Source organism: Pogoniulus pusillus, chromosome 1 (assembly GCF_015220805.1).
Source record: "Pogoniulus pusillus isolate bPogPus1 chromosome 1, bPogPus1.pri, whole genome shotgun sequence".
NCBI classification, from domain to species: domain Eukaryota; kingdom Metazoa; phylum Chordata; class Aves; order Piciformes; family Lybiidae; genus Pogoniulus; species Pogoniulus pusillus.
In genome coordinates this window covers 6799323-6816558 of record NC_087264.1, presented here as the reverse complement: position 1 = coordinate 6816558, position 17236 = coordinate 6799323, and the positions used below count along the sequence as shown (strand labels likewise).

Sequence of the window (17236 nt, the reverse complement as noted above, 5' to 3'; positions counted from 1 at the left end):
TCTAAAGATTGGTTCCATTTTGAAACAGAAACTACAAAGCTAACCAAATTAAAACCAGTAAGCTATAAATGAATATGTCTCAAAATACTTAATGCAACACAAAATGAATGAGGTGATTGAGACTAACAAGTAGCTGGATTTCAAAACTGCTCTATTAAAGCACCAGGTTTTATCAAATTAACTGAGATTCAGCATTTAAAATTAGCACCAAACATGATTATTTCTGAAATAAGAGAAAGGATTTTTTTTCCTTTTGAAAAGCAATAGAAACTAATTAATAACAATGATGACAATTATACTAGGCTACACTGACCCTGAACTTAGATTATTATTACTTCCTTTTCCTTTAATTTTACTTTTTGTTAACTGTTTATGCCCACTGTAGATAAAAAATGTGGAGAAATGGCAGGATGAATTTTTTTTGTTATCTAAATTCCCTGTCTGATTTTAAAGGATTGCAGCCACAGCCCAAGGCATGGTATAAAGAAATATGCTGTGATACCTAACCTTATCACAGAATCATAGAATCAAACAGGTTGGAAGAGACCTCCAAGATCATCCAGTCCAACCTAGCACCCAGCCCTATCCAGTCAACTAGACCATGACACTAAGTGCCTCAGCCAGGCTTTGCTTGAACACCTCCAGGGACGGTGCCTCCACCACCTCCCAGGGCAGCCCATTCCAATGCCAATCACTCTCTCTGGCAACAACTTCCTCCTAACATCCAGCCTATGCTTCCCCTGGCACAACTTGCGACTGTGTCCCCTTGTTCTGTTGCTGGTTGCCTGGCAGAAGAGACCAACCCCCACCTGGCTACAACCTACTTTCAGGTAGTTGTAGACAGCAATGAGGTCTGCAAATTAGATTAGAAAAAAATCCAGGTTTTTAAGCCCTCTTTTAATGAAAGTTTTGAAAATATCTCCTTGGTTAAGGTACACAAACATCCCAATGAACTCTGACTACTAGTTCACTTTAAGAATAAGAATGGACAGAAGACAGGATCCACATCATATGGAGGATTTTATTGCTGGTGGTTCTAGTATGATATTATAATAAATTATAAAATATATTAGAATATATATTATATATAATATACTATATATATACTGTATATTAAATAGATAGAATCAACCAGGTTGGAAGAGACCTCCAAGATCATCCAGTCCAATCTAGCATCCAGCCCTATCCAGTCAACTAGACCATGGCACTAAGTGCCTTATCCAGTCTATTATATATAATCATAGAATCAATCAGGTTGGAAGAGACCTCCAAGATCATCCAGTCCAACCTATTCCCCCAGCCCTATCCAGTCTACTAGACCATGGCACTAAGTGCCTCATCCAGTCTATTATATATAATCATAGAATCAATCAGGTTGGAAGAGACATCCAAGATCATCCAGTCCAACCTATCCCCCAGCCCTATCCAGTCAACTAGACCATGGCACTGAGTGCCTTATCCAGTCTTCTCTTGAACACCTCCAGGGACGGTGACTCCACCACCTACCTGGGCAGCCCATTGCAATGGCAAATTACTCTATATTTATATACTATGTATATATTATACATTAAACATACATAATATATATATTATATAAATTATATTATAAAGTCTTATATTCACAGTGCTTACTGTGAGGTTATTATAAAAGGAGAGAGTTAACATGAGGCATCTTTCCTCGTGCATACATTTTCACCAAGTGGAAAATGCAAATGCAAACAATCAATGTTTCGAGCAGAGATGTATAGGTTAGAACATGCATTAAATATTGCTGTATTTGTTTGTTTATAGGTAAATATGCAAATCATATCAACAGTTACCTTTTCTTCCAGGTCTTGCAATATTTTCTTGCAGTCCTCCAACTGTGCTTCAATCTCTGCTGGGACTATTGTATACATCTCGGAATACTTGATGCGGAGTTGCTCCATTATATCCTTTAGAGCTTGACTTTCTTTCCCAATCACACTCTGAACCTCCTGCAAAATCAAGGACAACTTCAGCACGTTTTAGTGAGTGCACTTAGGTATACATACACAAAAACACACACATATTGTGCTCTCAATCTACCACAGTTTTGAGTTGAAGAAGTATTTTTATGATACCAAAACCAACTTAACTACCTCTGCAAGCAGATTAACTACTCACTCATGTAATCAAATGGCACTTTTCAATCTGTAAGAGTTAAACTCAATGCTCCTCCACGTCAGGCAACTGATGCACTGCTATCTTTTGACAGATGAAGCCATGTAAGCATTAGAAGTGCTCCTGTGTTTCAGTGTTAACCATGGTGCTCTTGCCCTTCCCAAAAGTGCATTTTCTCTTTGAAAGACGTTTTAATAGCCAACGTTCATTCCCTCATTATTATCAACCACACAAAGCCCACAAAAAGCAACAGGTTTCAAGCTGAAGTGTCTGCTTTCAGGCAATTACGCAGAGCAGCACAGCAGGCTCCTTTCAAAACAGTAGTTTCCAGTTCTGCATGAAGAATGTGGGTTTTATGAGAGAAAAGAAACTTGAACAACTGTCTACAGCCTGTGGCCTAGAAATAAAATCCGATCTAAGTCCTCTTGCAGAAAGGATGAAGAAGCTCATTTGTTTTGAGGGTTTTCTAGAATTTCAAGTTGGAAAGTTCTGTTTGTTGGCTCTATGGTTCCTTTTCCCAATGCTCAGCTGTTTGAGAAACTCAAATGTTAACTCAAGTTATTAGGGAAAATGATCTAAAGCTCCTGCTAGACAATAAAATACAGTAAAGCTATCTTGTTTTGTTTCTCCATCAGATGTAATGGTAATTCATTCACTCCCAATTTCCATTTGGGAATCTTTTCTTTCACACAAATACAGTGCACAGAAAAAAAACTACAGTGAGTCTGGAATGTATTATATTGCCTGTTCATCCCCTGACAACTGGGTCTGATGTTAAAAACCTCAAAGCCACGAAACAGCTGCGTGACTCATTCTGCCACAGAGAAGGCTGCTGTTATCAAATGGCCCAATTAAGATTGTGCCAACATTTACAGGAGTTTATGCATTTTCTGACTTGAATATGAAGGAATCCATCACAACATTAATCTCCAAAACAAAGCATGTCTCTGCAGACTGGTTTTTCATGGATTACAGTGTTGGTGGAAAGGCAGCCAGAGGAATGACGGAGACTGATACGGTTAGATGGTTCTCTGCTTTATTGTGGCAATCTTATGTGCTAACTGGTGAGGGGCCTGGAACACAAACCCTATGAGGAGAGGCTGAGGGTGCTGGAGGTGTTTAGCCTGGAGAAGAGGAGGCTCAGGGGTGACCTCATTGCTGTCTACAACTACCTGAAGGGAGGTTGTAGGCAGTTGGGGCTTGGTCTCTTCTGCCAGGCAACCAGCAACAGAACAAGGGGACACAGTCTCAAGTTGTGCCGGCGAAAGTCTAGGCTGGATGTTAGGAGGAAGTTGTTGGCAGAGAGAGTGATTGGCATTGGAATGGGCTGCCCAGGGAGGTGGTGGAGGCACCGTCCCTGGGGGTCTTCAAGAAAAGCCTGGCTGAGGCACTTAGTGCCATAGTCTAGTTGATTGGCTGGGGCTGGGTGCTAGGTTGGACTGGATGATCTTGGGGGTCTCTTCCAACCTGGTTGATTCTATGAGCTTGGAAGAGGCATACACAGCTAACTTACTTTAAGACTGGTACATGTGCAAGGCACAGATAGGTTTAAGGCTATGCATAAGGCACAGACAGGTTAAGGCTTAAAGAAAACAATTATAGAGTCAGCCTCCTGCAGCCAGCAGATCCTGCCCCCTTGCAGCTGGATGTGGGGGTTGTTTCATCACCTTAGTTCCTGCCTCCAAGATGAGCTCAAGGATGCTCCTCGCAGCATGGGTCGCTCATGTTTATCAAATCATGTCAGCAAGAAATGCTTCCACATTACAGAATCACAGAGTTTCTTAGATTGGAAAAGACCTTCAAGCTCATCGAGTCCAATCATCTGTTTCACACTGACAAGTCCTTGACTAAACCAAAGCCCTCAGCACAACATCTAATCACTATGAATTGCTATGGTTGGAAGGAACCACGAGTATCAGCCAGTCCAACCTTCATCCCAGCATCTTTAACCACCAGACCATAGCCTCAAGGGCCACATCCACTCTCCTTTTAAACACCTTCAGGGATGGTGACTCCACCACCTCCCTGGGCAGCCTGTTCCAGTGCCTGACCACCTGCTCAGGAAAGAACTTCCTCCAGACATCCAACCTAAGCCTCCCCGACACAGCTTGAGGCCATTTCCTCTTGTCCTATTATTAGTAATTTGGGAGATGATTTATCTGGAAAGCAGGCATCTGTCAAAACTGTCTCCATGCTTTTCATATGGGGCTAGATGAGATCCCTTCCCATTTGCCTGTTCATCTGTGTCTGCAAGTTAAAGCATTGCCAGCTCACCTCACTAACCTGGGTATGACATCTGGAAGGGAAACAGGCAACTCCATTCATTGAATGCAATGGAGCCCTGAATAATGCTATAGAGATTGTAGAATCATGCTTTCCTTAAAGCAGAGATGAAACTGAGAGTTTGGCTTACTGGGGTTTGCATTAAAGTTAAGGAATTTTCAATCCTATGGGATGAATCTTCTCTAACGGAACAGGCTTGCTATGATGTACTGCTACAAAGACATCATTTATTGGGATTGCTGCTAACTTTTGCTTGTGCTGATTGCTGTCAGGAACAGGAACAACATGTAAACTCACTTCTGGGTGAATTTTAGGTGCTCAGAGTGGCACAATTTGAATGAGAGGGGAAAGAGCAGGCACAGAGCACCTGCAGTGGTAATGTTTCCTCTTAGACACAAAGAGCAGACCTAACTCTAAATTCCACTTTTGTGTAATTTTAAACAGAAAAGCAGTCCTTCCAGAAAAATCCACAAGCTTTCATCAGACTGATAGGTTTTCCAAACTTCTTCAAGATGTAGTTAATATTTCTCCCTTCTGCTAACCCACAGGTGCTCATATCTGCCACTATTGTCCTTGACTTCTTTACTTTTCCTAGCTCTTTGCCAGCTTCAGGCACTGACCTCCTAAAGAAAAGAGGTGGTGAGGACCCAAAACTAGTGTTTGTACAAGACTTAAGAAAGAGCATAAATATGTAATAGGCCTTAGTAGGCTTGAATAAATATCTTCTGACTATAGGAGTGGATTATGTAACTCATTTATATTTAACTAATATTTTGTTTAAAAGTGGATAATTAACACTAAATTGAAGCCAACATTATTTTAATAATAAGGAAATAAACCCCATATTCAGCAAGTGTTAGGAAAGATACCATTTCAAAAAGTTCAGAATTCAAACCATGGCACAGCAATGTGCCCTTGTGGCCAAGAAGGCCAATGGGATCTTGGGGTGTAGTAGGAAGAGTGTGTCCAGCAGATCAAGGGAGGCTCTTCTCCCCATCTGCTCGGTCCCCGTGAGACCTCATCTTGAATACTGCACTGAATTTTGGGCTGCCCAGTTTAAGAGGGACAGGAATCTGATGCAGTCCAGCAGAGGGCTTCAAGGATGATTAGAAGACTGGAGGGCATGGCTTATGAGAAGAGGCTGAGAGACAGGGGACTTTTTAGTCTGGAAAAGAGAAGACTGAGAGGGGATTTGATAAATGTTTATAAACATCTGAGGGCTGGCCAGGAGTGGGGGGACAGGCTCTGCTCACTGCTCCCTGGGATAGGACAAGGAGCAATGGGTGTAAGCTGCAGCACAAGAGGTTCTGCCTCAACACAAGGGGGAACTTCTTTACTGCAAGGGTCACAGAGCACTGGAACAGGCTCCCAGAGAGACTGTGGAGTCTCCTTCTCTGGAGACTTTCAAGGCCTGTCTGGATGTGTTCCTCTGTGATCTGTGTTAGATAGTATTGTCCTGCTCTGGCAGGGAAGTTGGACTCGATGATCTCCTTGGGTCCCTTCCAACCCCTAACATCCTGAGATCAAAGGAAGATAACCCCTAACAGCCTGGTTCGGCAAGAGAGCAGGACCCAGGCTAGCTCAGCTGAAACGCGCTTTCTCGCAGCCTTTTTTCTCCTCTTTTCTTGAGGCTCTCTCGATCTGAGGAGCCCAGAGGGAGGGAGGGAGCGGCAAGCAGGCGCTAAGTGCTCGCAGGAAGGTGAGTCAGAGGGCGGTGCCTGGCGAGCGGCACATTTAAACGAGCAGCTCGCTGTTGTCTCTGCTGAGCGCAGCGCAGCGCCGCTGGGAAAGAAAAAAAAAACCCACCACACCTAACAACTCGCTGCGGACCTTCAGGATAGCAGACATGGTTCGAACTAGGTCCAAGCTGTATAATACTTGTAAAACTGTGGGCACCCAAACAGAGCCCACCTGTAGGAGTGCAGGCGTCCAGACGTCTGGATGTGAGGAGTGCTGGAGCCTGGCACTCGACACAGGCAATGGCTGCAATAGGTGTGAGCAGATTGATTGTCTGCTTAACCTGGTGGCTGAACTCAAGGGAGAGGTGGAACGACTGAAGGCTGAAAGGGAAGGTACAAAAGAGCACCATGCTCTGCAGTCCCCCTTGCCAGAGGGAGACGAACAGAGCAACCAAGAAGAATGGATGCAGGTGCCTGCTAGAAGGGGCAAGGGAAAACCCTTCCAGCCATCTTCACATTCCCAGCTGCCCTTACATAACAGATATAGGGCACTAGAGGTTGAGGATGAGGTGATCCTGGAGCAGGCAGAAGCATCACCAGCTGGGAGGGCAACTCAGTTGCCCCCTCGCATCAGAACAAGTACCCAGAAGAAAAAGAGGAGGGTAATTGTTATTGGTGATTCCCTTCTGCAGGGAACAGAGGGCCCCATATGCCGGCCAGACCCCTTCCACAGGGAGCTCTGCTGCCTCCCTGGAGCCCGGGTCAGGGATGTTACCAGGAGGCTGCCTACTGTAGTGCAGCCCTCTGATTACTATCCCTTATTAGTTATACAGGCAGGGAATGATGAGATTAATAACAGAGGGCTAAAAGCTATCAAAAGGGACTTTAAGACACTGGGGAAAGCAGTTGAGGGAGCAGGGGCACAGGTAATCTTTTCATCTATACCCTTAGTCACAGGCTGGAATACAGAGAAGAATAGGAAAGCATATTTGATGAACAAGTGGCTCAGAGGTTGGTGCATCCAACATAACTTTGGATTCTTTGATATTGGGGAACTTCATCTTGCCACAGGTCTGCAATCAGCAGATGGGACACAACTATCACAGAAGGGGAGAAGGACTCTGGCACATAAGCTGGCTGGGCTTGTTGAGAGGGCTTTAAACTAGAATGGAAGGGGGAGGGGGTTAAACATGACAGCACCAGAGATAAATCAAAGGGAATTGAGGAAGGTAGGCTAGAGCTAGGAGTAAAAGCAGCAGCCCAGCTGAAGTGCATGTACACTAATGCACGCAGTATGGGTAACAAACAAGAGGAGCTGGAAGCTCTGGTGCTGGAGGAAAACTATGATATTGTCGCCATCACTGAAACGTGGTGGGATAGCTCACATGATTGGTGTGCTGTAATCAATGGCTACAGACTCTTCAGGAGAGACAGGCAAGGGAGAAAGGGCGGGGGAGTGGCTCTGTATATTAGGGATGCTCTGGATGTCATGGAGGTAGAAATCAAGGATGATCAAGTTGAGTCATTATGGGTGAGACTTAAGGCGAAGGCCAACAAGGCTGATATCCTGGTTGGAGTCTGTTACAGACCACCCAACCAGGAAGAAGAGGTTGATTTATTACTCTTTAAGCAGCTGGAGGCTGCCTCAAGATCACCTGCCCTTGTTCTGGTGGGCGACTTTAACCTACCAGACATCTGCTGGGACTTAAACACTGCAGAGAAGAAGCAGTCTAGAAGGTTTCTGCAATGTGTGGAAGACAACTTCCTATCCCAGCTGTTACGTGAGCCTACCAGGGGGGCAGCCCTGCTTGACCTGCTGCTCACAAATAGAGAGGGGCTGGTAGGGGATGTGGTGGTTGGAGGCTGCCTGGGGTCCAGTGACCATGAAATTATAGAGTTTTCAATACGTGGAGAAACCAGGAGGGGCATCAACAGAACCTCCACACTGGACTTCCGAAGGGCAGACTTCAGCCTATTTAAGGAACTAATTCAGAAAGTTCCTTGGGAAATAGCCCTTAGAAACAAAGGGGTCCAGGAAGGTTGGACCTGCTTCAAGAAAGAACTCCTGCAGGCACAGGAGCAGGCAGTGCCACTGAGCCGGAAGATGAGCCGACGAGGGAGGCAGCCAGGCTGGATGGGCAGGGAGCTGCTGAAGGAATTAAAGATTAAAAAGAGAGTGTATCACCTTTGGAAAAGAGGGGAGGTGTCCCAGGAGAAGTTCAAGGAGGTTGCTAGGTCTTGTAGAGGAAAAATTAGAGAGGCAAAAGCCCACTTGGAGCTCAGGCTGGCCACAGCTGCCAAGGAAAATAAAAAGTGTTTCTTTAAATATATGAATGGCAAGAGAAGGGCCAAGGACAACCTCCAGTCCTTGTTAGATAGAGAGGGGAATAGAGTGACAAAGGATGAGGAAAAGGCAGAGGTGCTTAACACCTTCTTTGCCTCAATCTTCACTAGTGGGACAGGTTGTCTCCAGGACAGCTGGACTCCTGAAGTGGTGGATGGAGTCAGGGACCAGTACAGTCCCCCTCTAATCCATGAGGAAGCAGTAAGGGATCTGCTAAGTCACTTGGATCCTCACAAGTCCACGGGACCGGATGGGATCCACCCTAGGGTGCTGAGAGAGCTGGCAGCTGAGCTGGCCAAGCCACTCTCCATCATTTATCAGCAGTCCTGGCTCACTGGAGAGGTCCCTGAAGACTGGAAGCTGGCCAATGTGATTCCCATACACAAGAAGGGTCGTAAGGAGGAGCCAGAAAACTACAGACCTGTGAGCCTGACCTCAGTGCCAGGCAAGGTCATGGAACAGGTCATCTTGGGTGCCATCACAAAGCACCTACAGGATAGCCAAGGGATCAGGCCCAGCCAGCATGGGTTTAGGAAGGGCAGGTCCTGCCTCACCAACCTGATCTCCTTTTATGATCAGGTTACCCGCCTGGTGAATGTGGGGAAGGCTGTGGATGTAGTCTACTTGGACTTCAGCAAAGCCTTTGACACTGTCTGCCACAAGAAGCTCCTAGCCAAGCTGGCAGCTCATGGTTTGGACAGATTCACTCTGTGCTGGATCAAGAACTGGCTGGATGGCAGAGCTCAGAGAGTGGTGGTGAATGGTGCCACGTCCAGTTGGCAGCCAGTCACAAGTGGTGTTCCCCAAGGATCAGTGCTGGGCCCAGTCCTGTTCAATATCTTTATTGATGATCTGGACGAGGGCATTGAGTCCAGCATCAGTAAGTTTGCAGATGACACCAAGCTAGGAGCAGGTGTTGATCTGTTGGAAGGTAGGAGAGCCCTGCAGAGGGACCTGGACAGGCTGGATGGGTGGGCAGAGGCCAATGGGATGAGATTTAACAAGGCCAAGTGCAGGGTTCTGCACTTCGGCCACAATAACCCCAAGCAGCGCTATAGGCTGGGGACTGAGTGGCTGGAGAGCAGCCAGGAGGAAAGAGACCTGGGGGTACTGATAGATAGTAAGCTGAAGATGAGCCAGCAGTGTGCCCAGGTGGCCAAGAGAGCCAATGGCATCCTGGCCTGCATCAGGAACAGTGTGGCCAGTAGGACAAGGGAGGTTATTCTGCCCCTGTACTCAGCACTGGTCAGGCCACACCTTGAGTACTGTGTCCAGTTCTGGGCCCCTCAATTCAAGAAAGATGTTGAGGTGCTGGAACATGTCCAGAGAAGGGCAACGAAGCTGGTGAGGGGCCTGGAACACAAATCCTATGAGGAGAGGTTGAGGGAACTGGGCCTGTTTAGCCTGGAGAAGAGGAGGCTCAGGGGTGATCTTATTACTGTCTACAACTACCTGAAGGGACATTGTAGCCAGGTGGGGGTTGGCCTCTTCTCCCAGGTAACCAGCAATAGAACAAGGGGACACAGTCTCAAGTTGTGCCAGGGTAGGTATAGGCTGGATGTTAGGAAGAAGTTCTTCACAGAGAGAGTGATTTCCCATTGGAATGGGCTGGCCAGGGAGGTGGTGGAGGCACCGTCCCTGGGGGTCTTCAAGAAAAGACTGGATGAGGCACTCAGTGCCATGGTCTAGTTGACTGGCTAGGGCTGGGTGATAGGTTGGACTCGATGATCTTGGAGGTCTCTTCCAACCTGGTTGATTCTATGATTCTATGATTCTATGATTCTATGAAATGGTAGAAATGTGTAGAGTGGGTTGCTACAGAGCAGTAAGACTAAATAGAAACAAATATTATTTTAATAATGAGGAAATAAACCCACATTCAGGAAGTGTTAGGACTGATACCATTTCACAAAGTCCAGAATTCAAAGGAAGATAACAAATACACTGAAATGGCAGAAGTGTAGAGTGGGTGGCTACAGAGTCCTGCTTGCTGCCGGTGGATGCTGATCACAATTTGATTTCTAAATAGCTTTCATGAAGTTAACTCCCTGATGTTGTTGTGCCAGGGGAAGTATAGGCTGGATGTTAGGAGGAAGTTCTTCACAGAGAGAGTGATTGGCATTGGAATGGGCTGCCCAGGGAGGTGGTGGAGTCACCATCCCTGGAGGTGTTGAAGCAAAGCCTGGCTGAGGCACTTAGTGTCATGGTCTAGTTGACTGGACAGGGCTGGGTGCTAGGTTGGACTGGATGATCTTGGAGGTCTCTTCCAACCTGTTTGATTCTATGAGGGATCTTCAGAGCATTTGAAGTTGCCTTGGCTAGATAAACAGAGGGAGAAGAGGCACGGGATGTACACAAAGGAGTCCTTCCTAAAAGGCATGCAATTTGCTGTCAGTCTCTCTGCAATCTGGAAAGGCTTCCATGACTACTAACTGAACCACAGAGAGGGAGAGGAATGCAAATGAAGGACATGACAGGGGCAGTCATATTCTGTAGAGACAGATTCACAGTATCATCAAGGTTGGAAGAGACCTCACAGATCATCAAGTCCAACCCTTTACCACAGGGCTCAAGGCTAGACCATGGCACCAAGTGCCACCTCCAACCTTGCCTTGAACAGCTCCAGGGACGGCGACTCCACCACCTCCCTGGGCAGCCCATTCCAGTGTCCAATGACTCTCTCAGTGAAGAACTTTCTCCTCACCTCGAGCCTAAATTTCCCCTGACATAGCTTGAGGCTGTGTCCTCTTGTTCTGGTGCTGGCCACCTGAGAGAAGAAAGCAGCCTCCTCCTGGCCACAACCACCCCTCAGGTAGTTCTAAGTCAATCAGCATATGCACGTATTTTGACACTAACTTTATATGGACCAAGTTCAAGCCCCAGCATAAAAGAGAACACACTTGAAATGCCCTCACACAACAATAGAGCTGTTACCAACCTCCAGTTGTGCTGCCTTTCCAGTGGTATCTTGTAATAACACAGATGCAGCATTCTGTAATGCATTTGTCACAGTACTAATTTCTTCAGTGATCTTATTCCTCTCTTCGATCTCTGCTTGTACAGAATCCTTATGTTCCTGAGTCTTCTCATACAACCTGTGAAAGATTGTCAGCAAGTTAGATTCTACATTAAGTAGGAGTAATCACAGAGCATGCTTAATAGAGATACTTCCAAAATACATCACAGAATGGTATGGGTTGGAAGTGACCTCCAGAGATCATCGAGTCCAATCTCCAACCTGACAAAGCAGGATCACCTAAGGGCAGGCCACACAGAAAAATGCCCAGACAGGTTTTGAAAGACTCCAGAGGAGGAGACTCCACAACCTTTCTGTTCCAGTGCTGTATCACCCTCACAGTAAATAAGTCTTCCTTCGTGTTGAAGCTGAATGGAGCTCAGGTTCTCAGAGTCTGAATACACTGGCAGAACAATTGACAAAGATTTCCATGACAAAAAGCAGGCATGGAGAAGAAGTAATACAGTTACAGACTTGCAAAAAGTATTTCAGGCCAATTTTAAAGACCAAGTAAAGCCAAAGTTATATCACAGTATCAACAAGGTTGGAAGAGATCTCATAGATCATCAAGTCCAAACATTTGCAACAAGCACCATTTTTCATAAGAGTGGAAGACTTACTGTGATGGTTTGGGTGTTACCCACCCCCCTACACTTAAGAAAATCACCCAGAGTAGACTCAGCCAAGCTGGAAATTAAGGAATGATGCTTTATATTTACAGCTTAGCATAATATACAAGCAGGTATTTACAATATATACAGCTATAGACAGACAAGTTAAAAAGTAATACAGAAACACAACAGCCCTCCCAGAAACCAGAACCCCCAGCAGGGGCTCCCAACCACCCTTCCACCTTCCAACCACCCCTCTACCTTACCCCAGACTTTGCCTTACGTGCAAGGTGAGTCAGCCACGGGGGTTAGGAAGCAGAAGGATTAGTCAGGCAGCAAGTTAGAGGGAAAAGTGCAGCCCCAAAGACAGAAGGAGACTGTTATCTATGTTCTTGTTCTTATACAGCTCAGCAAGCCTATGAGTGAAGTAGACATCACCACTCTTTCCTTTTCACAGCCTATAATCTAATTCCTTCCACCAAAACATTCTAGCTAGCTTCAAACTAGCACACTTACTCAAGTCATTCAAGTTCACATGTGCTTGGAGCCTCCAAAATGGGCCATCACCCCTTTTGATTCCCTTTATATTTGAATGTATATCTCAGCCCACAGGTGAAATGACCAGGCTCAAGTCTTCTCCCCAGCTACCATCTCCCAATACCTACGCTGACAGCAGACAGGTTAGATGAAGCTTTGGTCTAACCCAGCAGGCCATCTGCTATCACTTTAGGTGCTTTCTAGCTTTCACATGTTCTTTAATACCCAATAAAACACTGTGCTTATAAGGAGTGCTATGTCATAACTTCCACCACAAGTTCACAGCACTTACTTTTTGCAGCGGTCCTGCATTGTCTGTATCTCGCATAAGGCTGGAAGGGCAGCTTCTGCCTCAGCACTTTCAGGTGTATTCAGGATGGTTCTGATTCGGTGAAGAAGTAAGAGTAGGAGGAGCTGCTGCTGGTTGATATTTTCCTCAAATGAGTTCACAAAATCTAGTAATTCTACCAGTTCCTCTTTGGTGGCTTTTTCTTTCTCTTTAAGATTTTCTGGTTGTTCTTCCTGGAGCTTATCAAGTATTATTGTTTCTCGTTCCAGCTAAGCAAATGGCAGGTCAGAGCATGAGATAAAGAGCTTTTTTATTCCATCACCCTAAGTTACATTATTCATTTACTCAAATGCATGACTAAGTGCTGGGAATTACATAGCCAGAGAACTTGAATCTCTCTGAAGTGTGCCAAAGCATTTGAGGCTGCTCTAACAAAGCACTTGACCACACAGAGAGTCTTTCTGGGTTCAAAGAATTTATACTATATATATCCCCATCATTTGAGACTCTGGGCTCAAGAAGGGCTGGGCATAACAGGCTGATCAGTAGGTGGGAAATGATAGGGCCACAAAGATGCTCAGAGGGCTGCAGCAGCTCTGCTATGAGGACAGGCTATGAGAGTTGGGGCTCTTCAGTCTGGAGAAGAGAAGGCTTCAAGGAGACCTTATAGTGGCCTTCCAGTATCTGAAGGGGGCCTACAGGAAGGCTGGGGAGGGACTATTGACAAGGTCTTGTAATGACAGGATGAGAGGTAATGGGTTTAAAGTGGAAAAGGGGAGATTTAAACTAGATGTTAGGAGGAAGTTTTTTACAGAGAGGGTGGTGAGACACTGGCACAGGTTGCCCAGGGAGGTTGTGGCTGTTTTCTCCCTGGAGGTGTTTAAGGCCAGGTTAGATGAGGCCTTGAGCAACCTGCTCTAGTGGGAGGTGTCCCTGACTACGGCAGGGGATTGGAGCTGGATGATCCTTGAGGTCCCTCCCAAGCTAGACCATTCTATGATTCTATGATATCCTGCACTGATCTCAGCCTTTTACATGACATTTTACTGAGGGCCTCACCCCTACCACATTCCCCAGAACTGAACAGCTTGTGGATCAACTCACCTCTTCGCTGATGAACTTCCATTCCTGCTTTAGTTCTTCGCAGTTCATTTCCAGCTCTTTCGCTGCCTCAAGCAACCTCAGCCAATTTTCCCACAGCACTGTCACAGTCCTGCCCAGTGCCCTGTCACTTCTCCTGCATAATCTCATCAGCTCTCCAGAGTCCTGTCTGAGCTTCACAAGATCATCTTCAACCGAGTCAATGTTGGAGACTAAAGTCTTACAGGAATAATAAACAAGTAAATAGATAATACAATATAGTCAGCAGTGTTAATGAAGCATTCAGTACCATGATTAGGATCCTCTAATGAAATGGCAATCACTCCACTGAGCTGGTTAAATATCACTGTAATTAGAGAATTCTGTTGACTAAGACCATGGATAAAGATGGGGGTAGTAAATAAACCAAACAAAAAAGAACAGTGTGCCCAGGCAATTATGTAGCTCTTATTTCTCTCTGGTTACTTGGAAGGGAAATGAAGAGTTACAGACACATAATATTATGAGCACTAAAGAGAACACAACAAAGAGTTTGATTGAAGCAGAGGTCTGGTGGGCAGGCAGCAAGAGTTCTGGGAAACTGAAATGCTCTGATTTTTGCTTCTGACAGAAAACAGCTGCAGTGTTAGAAAACCTGATCAGTCATGGTCCTGCAAAGAAGCAATGAGGCACTGGAACAAAAAAGCAACACTATCTTAAGCACAGATAACATATCATGCCTACAGCAGTAAAATGTGCTCATTTTACATAGCCTAGTATAATCTGATATTTTTATAGGTATATAGATATATTCTGTGGTTTTATATATACATAAATACAAGATAAAGAATTTAACTTCCTCTTATTGTAGTATCACAGAGTGTGCACAGCTTCATCAGTTTTGCATGAGCTTTTCAAGTTCATTAGAGCTTTTCTTACCTTGCTTTCTTCTAGGTGCTCCAAAGCTTCCTTATAAGACACTGGTATTTGAGACAAATACTGTGTAAGCATCTTTTCCAGTTTGTTAAGACCATCACACACTTTGTCTTTGGTCTTTGTATAGCTCTTGTATTTTTCAAAATACCTGTTGGAAACAAGTAATGGACCAATTAAACTTTTTCATAGTTGTAGTTGCTCCTCTCTCCAGACATAATGCCCACCCTCAGCCAACCCTTGTACATACTTTTTGGAACAGACTAAAAACTGTTCATTGTAAATTAGTCACAACACCAAGCTGTGTGGTGCAGCAGACAGGCTGCAGGGAAGGGATGTCATCCAGAAGGACCTGGACAGGCTGGAGAGGTGGGCACAAGCCAACCTCATGAGGTTCAACAAGACCAAGTGCAAAGTTCTGCATATGGGTTGAGGCAATCTCAAGCACAAATCCAGGCTGGGCAGTGACTGGCTGGAGAGAAGCCCTGAGGAAAGGAACTTGGAGGTGTTGGCGGACAAGAGGCTCAGCATGAGCCAGCAGTGTGCGCTTGCAGCCCAAAAAGCCAACCAGAGGCTGGGCTGCAGCAGGAGAAGTGTGGCCAGCAGGGCGAGGGAGGTGATTCTCCCCCTCTACTGTGGTTGAGACCCCACCTGGAGTACTGCATCCAGTCCCCATTACAAGAGGGATGTGGATGTGCTGGAGCATGTCCAGAGAAGGACCACAAGGATGATCAGAGGCTTGGAGCAGCTCTGCTATGAGGACAGACTGAAAGAGTTGGGGCTGTTCAGTCTGCAGAAGAGGAGGCTCCCAGGTGACCTTCTTGTGGCCTTCCAGTATCTGAAGGGGGCCTACAAAAAAGCTGGGGAGGGACTTTTGAGGCTATCAGGGAGTGACAGAACTAGGGGGAATGGAGCAAAACTGGAGGTGTGGAGATTCAGCCTGGCCGTGAGGAGGAAGTTGTTCAGCATGAGAGTGGTGAGAGGCTGGAACGGGTTGCACAGGGAACTGGTTGAGGCCCCATGCTTGGAGATGTTTAAGGCCAGGCTGGCTGAGGCTGTGGCCAGCCTGATCTAGGGTAGGGTGTCCCTGCCCATGGCAGGGGAGTCGGAGCTAGATGACCCTTGTGGTCCCTTCCAACCCTGCCTGGTTCTATGATAGTAGCAATGTGCTTATTGTCTCATAACTTTCCTTCCATTAGAATCACACAAACAAAAACCAGAAATGCCTACAGTTATTTCTGCTGAATTGCCTGGTTCCATCAGAAGAGAAATAACACTACATTTATTGTCAGTCAAATTTCTCATAATAGGGGGCATGACCTAGGAAGGTCTCTTAGACCTACCTCAGTTCATCAGCTTCTTTCCATTGAGCCTTCTCTCTTAATGCTGAGCTCTTACTGACTAGTTCTGTTAAATTATTTTCCAGACATGATTTGTCTTCTGGTTTCAGTAGGGTTTTCAGCTTGGAGTACAGGTTTTCTACGTCAGCCTTGGCAGAGCTGAACTCCTCTTGGTTCCATTGTGGGGTTTGACAGACCTCCTCTGAGCTACCAAGCTCTGCTGCGGCAGACTGGATTTGTGCTTCAGAGTCCTCAAGGAACTTCAGTGTCTTCTGGACAGCCTCAGTATAAAGCTCACTGGTGTTACATGCCTCATCCAGAGCTCTCTGCAAGTGTTAAAGAGACAAAGGAACAATCATGAAAGACTTCTGTGCTACTCTGGATCACCAGATGGTCCTAGAACTTCATACCTGGCTGTCTGTCTTTGAGACCTATGTCCCAAAATTGGCCTGAGGAGGTGAGGGAGGACACACGGCAAATGAGCTCTGCTACTTAGTCACAGAGCAGTGTTATACCTTATGAATTGATTGTCCTCAACCATAAGAATAAAGTTATTACAGTACTGTAAGAGTCCAGAGATAAGGATGGCAGGACACAAAAGCCACAAGATGCCTGTGTACATAGAATCATAGAATCAACCAGGTTGGAAGAGACCTCCGAGATCATCCAGTCCAACCTAGCACCCAGCCCTGTCCGATTAACTAGACCATGGCACTAAGTGTTTCATCCAAGTTTTTCTTGACCACTTCTAGATGACTCCACCACTTCCCTGGGCAGCCCATTCCAATGGCAGCACATGTCCTGTTCAGACAAGGAAATCCCACATGTTGATGTTTTATTCTGTGCCAGTGAGTATCTCCACCACACCTTGCCGAAGTGCTTCTCTCCAAATTCTCTTCTTGTATGCACTTGCACACAGAATGAGGTGTTACTTTGCCAGCTCTCAGATACCCACAGGGCAGAGAAATTTGGCATTGTGCTT

At 45.8% G+C, this 17236-nt stretch overlaps 1 protein-coding gene across 1 annotated transcript in view; it reads right to left on the bottom strand.

Moving 5' to 3' along the window:
• Positions 1–17236, bottom strand: part of LOC135182850 (nesprin-2-like) — a 277205-nt gene that overhangs the window by 137386 nt on the left and 122583 nt on the right. The window contains exons 51-56 of the mRNA XM_064157392.1: positions 16258–16580; positions 14921–15065; positions 14006–14221; positions 12905–13170; positions 11387–11543; positions 1821–1976 (exon numbers count right to left, since the gene is read on the bottom strand). Of these exons, the coding sequence (XP_064013462.1) occupies positions 1821–1976; positions 11387–11543; positions 12905–13170; positions 14006–14221; positions 14921–15065; positions 16258–16580 (1263 nt within the window). The remainder of the gene's footprint in view (positions 1–1820; positions 1977–11386; positions 11544–12904; positions 13171–14005; positions 14222–14920; positions 15066–16257; positions 16581–17236) is intronic.